Below are 14,770 nucleotides of genomic sequence, written 5' to 3'. Positions count from 1 at the left end.
TCTGGTATGGCAACTGCTCTGCCTCCGACCGCAAGTCACTAGAGAGTGTAGTGCATACGTCCCAGTACATCACCGAGGCCAAGCTTCTTGCCATCCAGGGCTTCTATACCAGGCGGTGTCAGAGGAAAGCCCTAACAATTGTCAAAGACTCCAGCCACCCTAGTCATAGACTGTTCTCTCTGCTACCACATGCACGTTAAGCGGTACCGGAGCACCAAGTCTAGATCAGTAGTTTTGGAATTGTTAGTTAGATTACTTGTTATTACTGCATTGTCGGAACTAGAAGCACAAGCATTTCGCTACACTCGCATTAACATCTGCTAACCATGTGTATGTGACAAATAAAATTTGATTTGATTTGATTTGATTTGAGATCCAAGAGAGATCCTGTACATAGCCTCGCTATTGTTACTTCACTGCTGCTCTTTAATTATTTCTTACTTTTATTTCTTACTTTTTTGTTGTATTTTTTTTTCTGTTGTATTCGGCGCATGTGACAAATAACATTTGATTTGATTTTTGATTTGATATATAGTGCATTACTTTCGAACAATAAAGGAAATCGCGGGCCATTTTGGACGCGTCCTAGGTATTCCAGGGCACCTGATCTGTCAGATGTCACAATGTGCCCATGGCTAACTGGTCCGGTGGGGGTTGGATGGTTCCGCTGTAATCCTCTGGAGAGCACTAGAGACCTGAGCAATACAGTAACTGTAGTCTATGGAAATGCCCTTTATTGTTACTGATGTAAATGTACTTCATTGTTACAATTGACCGCTGTTGACATTCTGTGCTAGCCCATTGTGAGGCCGACAGACTAGTCGGTTTGAATGGAGCACAATTCATCATAATCAGTATGTTGATTACATACTTGTCCCTCAATATGCAGAATGGCATACACGGATGACAGAAAGTTTCATTTTTTAAGTCTTCCGGACTCAAGGAAGAGAGACACTTTAGCTACTTGAACTGCTGGTGGGTTATGGGTAACACCTGATGCCTTTCTTGAGGATAGTGCAGCAAAGTGCTCACCAATGCAGAAAATTCAGGTGTTTTTATGTTTCTCAGGTGACAGCAGCTTTTGCTCAATATCAGCCAGACAAAGGTTAAAGGCACAGTCCATACATTTGATTTTCACCCTGAAATTCCCTGGAAGACTGTGGGGGATGTGTTTGCTAGTGTACCCTTCTTAAAAAACTAAGAGTAAGACAAATATGACCAAACATGTACAAATAATATACTTATACTTATTGGTGTAAAAGGTTTTGTTTGTTTGTGTTTATACTTGGTCTGGCCACCAGGGACAGTGAGAGTGTGGACTGTACCTTTAATTGAATGTTTAATTGAACCCCTAGCAGGACAGTTGTGTTCATGTGTTGTGTGTGTAACATTTTTCCCTGGTGCCTTTGCTTTGAACGCATAGTGAAAACAAACCCTCTGCGTTCAGGCACGCATACGGCATGCCATACTTAAGTATTTTGTTTCCTAAGTTTGTCGCGCTACAGTGCCTTGCAAAATTATTCACCCCCTTTGGTGTTTTTCCTATTTTGTTGCATTACAACCTGTAATTTAAATAGATTTTTATTTGGATTTCATGTAATGGACATACATAAAATAGTCCAAATTGGTGAAGTGAAAAAAATTACTTGTTTCAAAAAATTCAAAGAAATTTACAAAACGGAAAAGTGGTGCGTGCATATGTATTCACCCCCTTTGCTATGAAGCCTCTAAATAAGATCTGGTGCAACCAATTACCTTCAGAAGTCACATAATTAGTTAAATAAAGTCCACCTGTGTGCCATCTAAGTGTCACATGATCTGTCACATGATCTCAGGATATGTACAGATGTTCTGAAAGGCCCCAGAGTCTGCAACACCACCAATCAAGCGGCACTATGAAGACCAATGAGCTCTCCAAACAGGTCAGGGACAAAGTTGTGGAGAAATACAGATCAGGGTTGGGTTATAAAATAAACATCCTACGGAGCACCATTAAATCCATTATTAAAATATGGAAAGAATATGGCACCACAACCAACCTGCCAAGAGAGGGCCGCCCACCATAACTCACGGACCAGGCAAGGAGGGCATTAATCATAGAGGCAACAAAGAGACCAAAGATAACCATGAAGGAGCTGCAAAGCTCCACAGCGGAGATTGGAGTATCTGTCCATAGGACGACTTTAAGCTGTCCACTCCACAGAGCTGAGCTTTACAGAAGAGTGGCCAGAGAAAAGCCACTGCTTATAGAAATAAATAAGCAAACATGTTTGGTGTTCACCAAAAGGCATGTGGGAGACTCCCCAAACATATGGAAGAAGGTTCTCTGGTCAGATGAGACTAAAATTGAGCTTTTTTGCCATCAAGAAAAACGCTATGTCTGGCGCAAACCCAACATCTCTCATCACCTCGAGAACACCATCCCAACAGTGAAGCATGTTGGTGGCAGCATCATGCTGTGGGGATGTTTTTCATCGTCCGGGATTGGGAAACTGGTCAGAATTGAAGGAATGATGGATAGCGCTAAATATAGGGAAATTCTTGAGAGAAACCTGTTTCAAGCTTCCATAGATTTGAGACTGGGACGGAGGTTCACCTTCCAGCAGGACAATGACCCTAAGCATACTGCTAAAGCAACACTCAAGTGGTTTAACGGGAAACATTTAAATGTATTGGAATGGCCTATTCAAAGCCCAGACTTCAATCCAATTGGGAATCTGTGGGATGACTTAAAGATTGCTGTACCCCAGCGGAACCCATCCAACTTGAAGGAGCTGGAGCAGTTTTGCCATGAAGAATGGGCAAAAATCCCAGTGGCTAGATGTGCCAAGCGTATAGAGACATACCCAAAGAGACTTGCAGCTTTAATTGCTGCAAAAGGTGGCTCTACAAAGTATTGACTTTGGGGGGGTGAATAGTTATGGACGCTCAAGTTTTCTGTTTTTTTTGTCATATTTCTTGTTTGTTTCACAAAAAAAAATATTTTGCATCTCCAAATTGGTAGGCATGTTGTGTAAATCCCCCCCAAATCTATTTTAATTCCAGGTTGTAAGGCAACAAAATAGGAAAAATGCCAAGGGGTGAATACTTTCGCAAGCCACTGTACATAGCTCTTGTCACTTGTTTTGATTGTGAATGTGCGTATGGTTCTGAATAGGCTACACAGTGCTTAGCCTACTTTTTCTTTGAAATTTCTCCATACAATTATATTGGGGAACTATGGTCACAGTCAGTGTGACTCTGTGAGAGACAGGCACATGCCCTTCCAGTCTTAGTGTTTTTGAAAAAAAATAAAATAAATGTCATTGTTGTTCTGAACCCAATGCCTGCAGGTTGTTGTTAAATTCGTGTGAAATTTGTGTCATTTAATTAATTACCTGTTAAGATCTTGTTGTCTATTGCTTAAATGGCAGGTAGCCTAGTGGTTCGAGCGTTGGGCCCGTGACCAAAAGGTTGCTAGAGCGAATCCCTGAGCTGACAGGGTAAAAATCTGTCATTCTCCCCCTGAACAGGCAGTTAACCCACTGTTCCTAGGCTGTCATTGTAAATAAGAATTTGTTCTTAGCTGATTTGCCTAGTTAAATAAAGGTTCATTCAAAAATGTAACTGAATAATCAAAGTCATAATTGCTCAATTCGTTTTTCGTACAGCTTTGACAGTGCTACTGATAGTAGTGGTAGCGCTTGGCTTGCACGTGAAAATTCAGTACACACAACATTCTATAATAGAACTGTGTTATTTGACGTGTCAAATTTATTTAACGAGTGAAATAGTGTTATTTGACATGTATCTTTTTTGACGCGCAAAGACCCAAACAGAACTCCATAGTATGTCGTGAAGCTAAAAGCAGTGACGCTATTACTGTGTAACTCCAGTAGGGCAACATCTGAACAATAGTGCACTTGGTTACGTTAGTGTGTACCAGTGCTCACCAGTCGCGAAAGCCAACATCACCCACGACAGTGAATGGTTAATTGTTAAGGGCAATGAATACCATTATCTTGGCGTTAATGGATTTAGCCTTTGAGTTGTCTTGCTGAAATTTTCTGCTCGACTTGTTTACCGCTCGATTCACACAGCAGACATTGTGGACTAGGTTAGGAATTCTATGTTGCACCTGTAGCGTAACATTTTACGTGGCGTCATTACGTCACGTACCTATGTTATATTGATATGCACGTCAGCTTTGACATCGTTTTTCACATAGGCGTTAAACTAGACATCGGGCCGATACTGATGTTGGCATTTTTAGCTAATATCGTCCGATTCCGATATGTTCACCGATGTATCGTGCGTCCCTAATTGTAGGAGTACTGCTGTATTCTGCTGTCACTGAGTTGGTCAAATGATTCTCCATGAACATGAACATCTTCCATGAACATTCCAACACAAGACAAAATGGCCACCATCAAATGATCAAACAGAGTTTGTTGAACTGTATATCTATGACTGTGGCTGCAGCCTGTCCTCTTCAGATAGATAAGGCTGATAGGCCGACACATGAGCGTTGTCACACAGTAAGGGGGTTGATGATGATTCCGTCAGCTGAAGTTTAACAGGATCCAAACCTGACCTCAAGTGGTCAAAGGAGCTAGAGGAAGAACATTAGCTCGTACACACTCACACACACACACACACACACACACACACACACACACACACACACACACACACACACACCAATCAATCAGTATCCTATGGCTGCTAGCAATAATTGCCTCTCAGGGATGAATACAGTTGATTGAATTGAATTGAATCACAGTCCTGTAATCCTGTTAACACAGGTGGGTCAAGAGTGAACAGGCTTCCACTTCTTTAGATATGATTGCATATTACCAACTGCAGTGAGAGGGAGGAGGGACAAGTATGAATGAACCTCAATTGTGTTCTTTTGTTCCCTCTCTCTCTTTCTGTGTGTTTGTGTGTCGGTAGTAAGGATTGTGGAATCAAATTATCATGGAATCCTTGCTTCTGTTTGTGCATGATCGATCACTGTTGAGAGGGCGTGTGTGTTCTTGTGTGTGTAGTAGGAGTATGATGCTTCAACTGTTGCTGGTTATTGCTGAGTGGAGGGGAAAGATTACAGTGTGAGAGATTGAGTGAGTGAGTCTTCAGACCTCGGACTTGAGGGTTACGCATTGTGTCACCTCCAGATAGGACAGTAGTTGAATAACACACACTAGAGCTGGGGCCATGAACTGAAAATGATCGACACGACCATACCGACCATGCTGATATTGTTCATTGCGATAAGTAGCCTATACTAGAGAAGTTTGAAATGAAATACATTTAGTTAATATGGGTGATTGTTAATGGGACACATGATGCTACAACCATCAAACTAGTAGTAGTAGTTTAAAGGGTAATACAAAATACTGGTGCACATTAATGTTATAAACTTATCGATCTATTTATTGGTATCGCACAAGTTCAGGAAATTTAGCGCAACTGGATCGCACAGCTTTAACACACAGACACACACACACACACGCACACTCACACACACACACACACACACACACACACACACACACACACACACACACACACACACACACACACACACACACACACACACACTCACACTCACTCCTTGGGACTGCCTCTGTTTCTTCCACTCTCTCATCTCTCCTGCCACTCCTCTGTAATCAATACATATTTTCAGCACATTAACACAAAAATGTTTAATCTTCCTCTCTATTATACCTTTGCCCTTTCCCCTTAATTATGTCCCTTTCTACTCACTTTCTTTTTCATCCTGTTAAGTTACTCTCTTTGTGTTCCCTCCCTCCCTCCCTCCCTCCCGTCCTCTCTTTTCTCTGTATTGTTGTCCATGGGCCCTGGTCAAAAGAAGGCAATAGGGTGCCATTACACACTCAACCCTGGTTTGTTTGTTTAGCCTTTGTTTTGTTGCTTCTGAATAGCATCTGTGTTGACATGACAGAATGGACTTTACTCCTGCATGACTCTCTCCAACACTACAGTCTCTCTTACTGTTGATAGTGTATCTCAACCGGATAATGCAAACGTCCGTTTGGGTCATATGGATGTGAGTCAGTCTTGGTTTTAACAAAGATTTCTCCTCACCAGCATTCACTCTAATTTTGCCCTCTTCCCAAAGCATGACCTCCATGTGCTGTCCATTACATGTAATATTTACATTTATGGAATGGAAGTAATAGTAACTAATAACTTCACCATATGGAATTTGGCATACGGTATTTCTAGGTCAGATATGTATGTATGCATGCATCCACACACACACACACACACACACACACACACACACACACACACACACACACACACACACACATTTAAAAACACAGTATATACATAGTTCATGCATGCAGCCTTGCACTATTATTCTATAAACAACATAGTATTGTATGTCCTGTGTACAGCGCTGTGTAGATATATGCCACACACTCTGACTGTTTTCCATCTCCTCACTGGAAATATGACACTGGCCTCTGACATTTTAGAACCCACTTCCTCCCCCACCCCCCCACCCCCCTCCCCCCACTTGTCTCCTCTCCTCCTCCACTCTCTGTCCCTCTCTCTCTCCCTCCTCTGTCTGTCTCTGTGTCAGTGTGCCAGTCTGTATTTGGAAGCCCTCACTCATATCAGAGTTGTATATTTATCTCCATGTCACCACTCCTCCAGGCCCCATCGCCTAATAAGGCCTGTGCAGGGAGAGAGAGAGAGAGCAGGAGGAGAGGAGCAAGAAAGGGAGAGAGAAGAGAGGAGTTCAGGGAGACGGAATGAGAGGAGTAGAGAGGGGAAAAGGAGAGGGTGGGAAAGGTTTGGACAATGGGAATCCAGACTATTTTCCCACGTGTGTGCTTGGTCGTTACATATTTGCTGCTATTTTACTACTGATTACACTCTACTACACTACTGATTACACTCGTATGAGCAAGTGACATAAAGACATTAAATGATAATGTGGCTTTGTTTTGTGTGGGAGCAGTGTATAGTACTATGTACTGTGAATAGTACTTCAAAGGTGAATCCCCTTGTTTCTATGTATATCTGTGTATGGTTATTGTAAGACCACATCATTGCACTGACTCAAATTTGTGTGCCATGCTTCCCCACAATGCACTTCAAAAACGCTGGGACATGAATAGGCATTGTTTACTGTACAGTGCCCCCTGTCCATTCAGCAAAAGCCTTGTGCTAACAGTCCTTGTCCTGAAATACAATCCCAAACCACCTTCTGACATCCTGTGTTCTCTCCTCTCTTTCACTATCGCTTTTTCCTGGGTGTTTTCTCCATCAACTGTTACATATTTTCTGGAAGTCAGGGGGATATTCTGCTTTAAAGTGCTTAGTGCTGCTGACACTGCTCATAGTGTAGTATCACTTCTGTGAACTGTCACCTGGTTCCTTTAGCTCTTAACCATGCGGTGTATTGCATTACCACTATATTCAGGGTCCTTGGGACGTCACCCTGTTGAAGTTCACATTTAAAATGGGCAAGGTAAGGGTTAGGGGTACTGGTCAAGGTTAGGGACGTCCAAGGATCCCAGATAGCACTAACCCTATTCCATCAAGTCATGTAACTCCCATCATCCCATCTCCTTCTATCCTACAGAAATGCACCTTCACAATATAGACACCCCGAGGAGCCGATGGGAGCAGGGCTTGCGGCCGCCATGGGTCACCCGATTGGCTGGAGGGCAAAGCCCCGCCTCTTCAGGGGTGGAGTCAGACACCGAGAGCAGCAGCACAGAGAGTGAGAGGGTAAGGAGGAGTGGGTCTCACGTTAACTTGCGTCGACAATGGTTGGTTGGTTGGTTGTTTATTCTGGTAATGTGGTCAGAGTCAGACTCTGCTATCCAAAGCAACTCAACATATACATTAGTGTATGTGTCCAACGCTGGCATTGAACCGGTAACTTTGGCGCCGCAGTCATCGCACTCTAACCAACTGAGCCATCGGAAGGACTTTTAGATCTTCTGTGTGTCTCTTCTTCTCTTCTCTACCTCTCAGTCTCCAGCCAAACGTTTGGAGGCGCGTTCACCGAGGATCCTACTATTGCCCTCCATGCTGCAACAGCGAATCACAGAGATCGACCAGCAGAGGGAGGAGCTAAAGATAGAGGTGAGACACCGATGGATTAATGAATGAACCAAGTTAAACCCTGATTGTGTCTCATATCAAACCATTTTTATGTAGAGTGGTGGCTGTTCAGTAAATGTACCTGATGAAGTCTGATTCTGGATCTGTTCAATTTCAAACCAACTCCTTTTTTCTAATGTCTCCTTCAAAGGCACATTCTGCATTCTTCTTTGTGGGATTAACCTCTCTCTCTCTCTCTCCTGTCTGCCACTCCAGCTGCAGTTGGAGATAGCCCTGTTGGAGGGGGAGCTGCATGAGGAGAGGAACGAGCTGCGCAGACACACTCTGGATCTACAGACACTGCAGGAGGAAGGCAGGCACAAGGAGACACACAGACAGACGGACAGACAGAAGGTCAGTAGTACTGTACACACAAGGAGCATAGGGAGCCATGCAGACAGACAGTCACAGACAGACTGACGGACGGTTAGCGGTACACAGACAGAGCTCCATTCAATACCATCCAAAGCATCCTGTCTTCAGGCGGTATGTTTGAATCTCATGGTGTGGGACTCGAGAGTGATATGGCCCGAACATGAGTAGCTATATATCAGTGAGGTAGATACTGAGTCACTCCATGTGACACTTTATACTATAGGCCTAAGCTATGTGACAGTGGAATGATCTGACAAACAGATGGATCTTTATATAAAGGGATGACTGTTCCCTCTCTCATCCCTCATCCTCCTCTTTTCTCCCTCTCTGTAGGAGCGAGCCAGTCTGGAGGTGGAGAGGGCCCGGGTTGAGGAGCTGAGGAGTAGGTTGGAGGAGAAGGAGACACTGATCCCCAGTCAGCCAGAGGGCCAGAGAGAGCATCTACTGGTCCAACTACAACAGGTGATTTACTGATCCAGGAACAGTCCACTGACTGGGTTGGTATTCATTAAGGCACGCAATGTTTTAAAACATTTTGCAAAAGAAAAGAAAAAGAGCGCTTCTTAAGTCCAGTTTGTCCCTAACTGTTTCCGTCCATTTTCTTCCGTTTGGTACCTTATGAATATGATATGATTTTATGCCTTGCCACGAGACTGTGTGTAAAAGAGAATGCACTGCATCTTCTTCCTGTTTGTCTGGCTAGATGTACAGTGTAGTAGGGGTAGTTCACAGGTAGCCTAGCCTGGCAGAGTGACATCACCTGCCCTGAGACCTGAAGTGAAGTCAACTTTGTGCAGTGGAGAGCTAGCTTTTGCTCTAGCCTCATATACAGTTGAATTCAGGTGCCAGTGACGGCATGGTCTCACACTGCCTCTGGTTGGAACCCATTTAACATCATGTGTTCCAATTCAAATCTCTCTGGTCATGGTTATAAAGGATTGCATGAGAACCCAAGGGGAAAGAAGAGGAAAGAGTACATGAAGACGAAGATACAGCGTAACAAACAACAGCGCCATAGAACATAACCCTAGCCACATTCACGACTTACTGCCTTGGGACACGATAGCTAGCTAAGCTTGCCTCAGGGACACAAAGACATAGTTCCATTCTATTTGACTTCAGTAACTGTATGTTCTTTCTTGTCGGCGGTACTAGTTATCTTTGTAGTACCTCTTCATACCTGATAGGTCAAAGTGTCATCGAGGTATCTGAGACAGACATGCAGGCAGGCAGACAAAGGGTTCTTTGTGCATTTTGGCAGTGACACTGACAATGGCGTGTCATTCTGATGACAGAGGATGTGTCCCACATGGCACCCTATTCCCAATATAGTGCAGTACTTTTAACAAGAGCCCTATCGGCCCTGGTCAAAGGTAGTGTACTAAATAGAGAATAGGGTGGCCTTTGGGACACAAGCTAGAGACCTAGGACTTAGGGTTTATGGTCTGTGTTTAATTAATGTTCTTGAATGGAGTGGTCTAACCAGTTGTTTTTTGTTTTAGTATTCTAAGCCACAGGCTCTTTCTGTACTAATCGACAGCTTTCTTCCATTTTCTGTCTATTCCTCTCCTCCTGCATCTTTCTTTCATCACTTTCTCTCTCTGCATCCCTCCATCACACTCTCTTTTTCCCTCCATCTCTCTCTTTTCCGTCTCTCTTTCCCTCCGTCTCTCTCTCTCCCTCCATCCCGATCTCTTTCTCTCTCTCTCTCTTCCATCTCTCTTTCCCTCCGTCCCTCTCTCTCTCTCTCTCCCAGGAGAAAGAGATGGTGGATGCAGCCTGCCGGGTGTTCGAGGACTGGGAATTCCGTGTCCTGGAGAGCGAGGCCGGAATAGAGGAGGAGGAGAGCGAAGGAAAGTTAGAAGGGAAGGAGAGAGGGAACGACGAAGAGAAGGAGAAGGAGATCTCATGCCAAAAGCATGCTGTCAACTCAGCGCAGGTAAGCCAGGGTTGTCAAATAAGAAGACAACATTTCAGAGAATCTCACATCTCCAAGCAGGTTCTACTGGTTTGGTTAGAAGCGTATCCCCCACCACAGACTCTCTCTAAATGCCCTCTTCCTCTCCCCCCACTCTGTGCCCCCAATGGTAGTCACTCTCTGTTTGGAAACGGCTCTTCACAAGTAACCCCCATCCCCTCATCCTCCTCTTCTCAAACGGAGACATGAGCGTGAACTCTCCCTTCTCCTCACACTCTACGGCATCACCCTCCACTGTCACATGACTGCACAAACAAGTTAGGCAATTGCATCAGAAGCACCTTCGGGAGGGAGGGAGGGAGGGAGGGAAAGTGGAGAAGGATGTATAGATGAAGGGAGAGCTGGTCAATAGAGGAATTGGAGGAGAGGAGAGGGACTAAAAGTAGAGAATGGAGAGGCAAGGTAAAAGGGGTAGTGGAGGGGAGGGGTTGAAGGATAAAAGGAAGGACTGTATCGTGAGGAGAGAGAAGAAAGAGGATAAACTTAGGATATCATGTGATGAGGTGGAAAAGTGGGAGAATAGAGAAAGAGAGATGAAACAAGTGATAGTGATGGAAAGAGGGGAGGAGAGAGTGGGAGAGAGTTGATTCAGCTGCACTGTGGCCTTGCTTGGGTTGACAGCTCATCTCTATACCCCTCTCTCTCTCTCGGTCTCTCTCTCTGTCTCTATCTCCTCCTCTCTGACATATGAACTGTGCTGAGTTGACATCACAAAATCTTTCTTCCCTGCCATCTCTCACTCCTCTCCTCTGTTATTCGTCCCACATCTCCTCTCATAACTCCAATGGATGCTGGAAGGTGTGCCATTGAACATACCTAGATGAACTGACTATTAACATAAGACATGAGACGTAACAGATGAGATACTGCGCATATTTCACACAACAACTCTATAATACTAACAACAACATACTCTGTCTAACATGCCACTGAACACACAGTACAGGAATGACAGGAGACAGAATGACGCGGTGTTTAATATTAAGTGTCTGACGTTTCATTGGTCGATTTCTTTTCTTTATTCATTGCTTTCTTCAGGAGCGAGTCCAGCAGCTTGAGAAGCAGTTGAAGGAGATGGAGAGAGAGAAGGAGAGAGAGATGAATGCCTTGAGGAAGGAGAGGAAAGAGTTGCTCCACCCCACTCAAAGGGTAATACGGGGAACAGAGACCGATGACCAGCAAATGTCAGAACTTTAACTTTATTTATTTATTATTGATCAGGGAAATGATTATGTCTTATTTTCCCGGTGGCCCAAGTATGATAAATATGATACATTAAATGAAGTGTCTGAAGTCCCGCTTGTGCCGTCAAACCCCTGCAACTTATCCAGAACACTGCAGCCCGCCTAGTTTTCAACCTTCCCAAGTTCTGTCATGTCACCTACTGATCTACTGATAGCTACGTTATCGAGGAAAAATGTACTTTCTATGCCTGTGATATGTGGTTGTACCACCGAGCTATCTTGAAATGAATGTACAAACTGCATCTGCTAAATGACTAAAATGTAACATTTAAATGAAGTGCTTAGAAGCTAGATAAGAATGTCCATTGTTGCCAGTGTTTTTATTCAATATTCATAATGGTTGTCCGAAGCGCCAAAGTGTATGATTTGTCAACTCCCTGCTTGGACAGTGATATGGTTTGTTGTTGAACCAATGACATGCCTTTGATTAGTATTATAACAGGGCAGGTTGAAAAGGGGGAGGAGACTAGTTAGAGACAGGGAAAGAGCACAACTGAGCATAGAGAGTGAGCGAGAGAGAGGCATGACTGAAGGGAGGGAGGGAGGGAGGGAGGGAGGTAGGGAAGGAAGAAACAGGGAAGAGAAAAGCAGAACAGGGGAGGGTGACTATGAGGGAGAGAGAGAGGGAATGAGAGAAGACAAGCTGAGAGAACTTAAAAACGTCGCAACAACACCGGTAAGCTGAGAGACACCACAAATCAAATATGCACGCTTCAAGTGTCTGTAGATTGGGTTAATCAGAAAAGGCATTTAATACAGGCTAAGTGTGTTAGTTAATAATAGGACGAGAGAGGGAGTGAGGGAGGGAGTGGCAGATAGGGGGAGAAAGGAGGGACAGACAGTGTGTTTCTGTACAACTGTGTCTGAATGCAATACGACTTTGTATGACATGCTAGGGTAGCCATATGGGTAGTAGTCACTAATGAGAAGAGATGGCACTGTTTTTGGCAGAGAGAAATGTATTTCATTGCTCTTCCAGACAGGAGAGAGAGAGAGACTGAGACGGGTTAACGGAGAATGCATGCCGCTTCTGAATTGCTCATGTGTCTGTGAGTCAGGGAGAAGGGGTGGGAGGGAAGGAGGGAAAGCGAGATATAGTGAGAGGGACATCTTTTTTTTTAACTCATTAGGGTGGTTCCTGAGAGCTGGCATGCATTTTCCATTCTCAGTGAGTTGCAGAATGTATTTTGCTACTTGTTACACTCCCACTATGTCATTTCGTTATGTGCCATGGCTAAATGTTGACACAACCGTCTTAGTGTGTCGTGTGGTCATCCAGGTCTGATGACTGACGGTCTGGCCAACCTAACTGACATGTCTAGCTCATTATAACAACAACATTCACTTGTCTCTTTTTTCATTGTCCTCTTCATGGCTGAGTTTATGCCATAACCGGTTATATAATGGGCATACTCCCATCTCTTATCAGGTCTTGAAAGAGAAGAAGCCACTCGCTGATTGGTCCAACATCCCCAGCTCAGTCCCTTGCACGATGTCACTCTCGCCGCTGACCATTCACAAATCACCTCAGGTGTGTTGCCGGGCCGTTACCGTTGACACGGATCATGTTTGCCACTTGTATGTGACACATACAGTGGCAAGAAAACGTATGTGAACCCTTTGGAATTACCTGGATTTCTTCATAAGATGGTAATCAAATTGGATCTGATCTTCATCTAAGTCACAACAATAGACAATCATAGTCTGCTTAAACTAGTAACACACAAACAATTCTACGTTTTCATGTCTTTATTGAACACACCGTGTAAACATTCACAGTGTAGGGTGGGAAAAGTATGTGAACCTTTGGATTTAATAACTGGTTGACCCTCCTTTGGCAGTAATAAACTCAAACAGACATTTTCTGTAGTTGCGGATCAGATCTGCACAACGGTCAGGAGGAATTTTGGACCATTCATCTTTACAAAACTGTTTCAGTTCAGCAATATTCTTAGGATGTATGGTGTGAACCGCTCTCGAGGTCATGCCACAGCATTTTAAATCGGGTTGAGGTCAGGACTCTGAATGGGCCACTCCAGAAGGAGTATTTTCTTCTGTTGAAGCCATTCTGTTGTTGATTTACTTCCTTCAATTGGCGGACAGATAGCCTTTCATTCTCCTGCAAAATGTCTTGATAAACTTGGGAATACATTTTTCTGTCGATGATAGCAAGCTGTCCAGGCCTTGAGGCAGCAAAGCAGCCCCAAACCATGATGCTCTCTCCACCATACTTTACAGTTGGGATGAGGTTTTGATGTTGGTGTGCTGTGCCTTTTTCTCTCCACACATGTTCCTTCCAAACAACTCAATTTTAGTTTAATCTGTCCACATAATATTTTTCCAGAAGCACTGTGGAACATCCAGGTGCTCTTTTGCGAACTGCAGACGTGCAGCAATGTTTTGTTTGGACTGCAGTGGCTTCTTCCGTGGTGTCCTCCCATGAACACCATTTTTGTTTAGTGTTTTACGTGTCGTAGACTCGTCAACAGAGATGTTAGAATGTTCCAGAGTTTTCTGTAAGTCTTTAGCTGACACTCTAGGATTCTTCTTAACCCCATTGAGCATTCTGCGCTGTGCTCTTGCAGTTATCTTTGCAGGACAGCCACTCCTAGGGAGAGTAGCAACAGTGCTAAACTTTCTACATTTGTAGACAATTTGTCTTATCGTGGACTGATGAACATAAAGGCTTTTAGAGATACTTTTGTAACCCTTTGCAGCTTTATGCAAGTCAACAATTCTTAATATTAGGTTTTCTGAGATCTCTTTTGTTTGAGGCATGGTTCACATCAGGCAATGCTTCTTGTGAATAGCAAACTAACATTTTGTGAGTGTTTTTTATAGGGCAAGGCAGCTCTAGTCAACATATTCAATCTCGTCTCATTGATTGGACTCCAGGTTAGCTGACTCCTGACTCCAATTAGCTTTTGGAAAAGTAATTAGCCTTGGGGTTCACATACTTTTTCCAACCTACAGTGTGAATGTTTAAATTGTGTATTCAATATAGACAAGAAAAATACAATAATTTGTGTTATTAGTTTAAGCAGAC

General features: G+C 43.7%; 1 protein-coding gene across 2 annotated transcripts in view; it reads left to right on the top strand.

The window, feature by feature from the left end:
- Positions 1-14,770, top strand: part of LOC110488593 (uncharacterized) — a 28,796-nt gene that overhangs the window by 4,944 nt on the left and 9,082 nt on the right. For both annotated transcript variants that reach the window (XM_021560872.3, XM_021560863.3), the window contains exons 2-8: positions 7,601-7,749; positions 7,999-8,109; positions 8,344-8,481; positions 8,836-8,964; positions 10,259-10,441; positions 11,519-11,629; positions 13,154-13,255. In XM_021560872.3, the coding sequence (XP_021416547.2) occupies positions 7,603-7,749; positions 7,999-8,109; positions 8,344-8,481; positions 8,836-8,964; positions 10,259-10,441; positions 11,519-11,629; positions 13,154-13,255 (921 nt within the window). In that variant the 5' untranslated portion in view covers positions 7,601-7,602. The remainder of the gene's footprint in view (positions 1-7,600; positions 7,750-7,998; positions 8,110-8,343; positions 8,482-8,835; positions 8,965-10,258; positions 10,442-11,518; positions 11,630-13,153; positions 13,256-14,770) is intronic.

The sequence above is a fragment of the Oncorhynchus mykiss genome, chromosome 2 (genome assembly GCF_057628025.1).
Source record: "Oncorhynchus mykiss isolate SJ-2025 chromosome 2, ASM5762802v1, whole genome shotgun sequence".
NCBI classification, from domain to species: Eukaryota; Metazoa; Chordata; class Actinopteri; order Salmoniformes; family Salmonidae; genus Oncorhynchus; species Oncorhynchus mykiss.
This window is presented reverse-complemented; position numbering and strand designations above follow the sequence as displayed.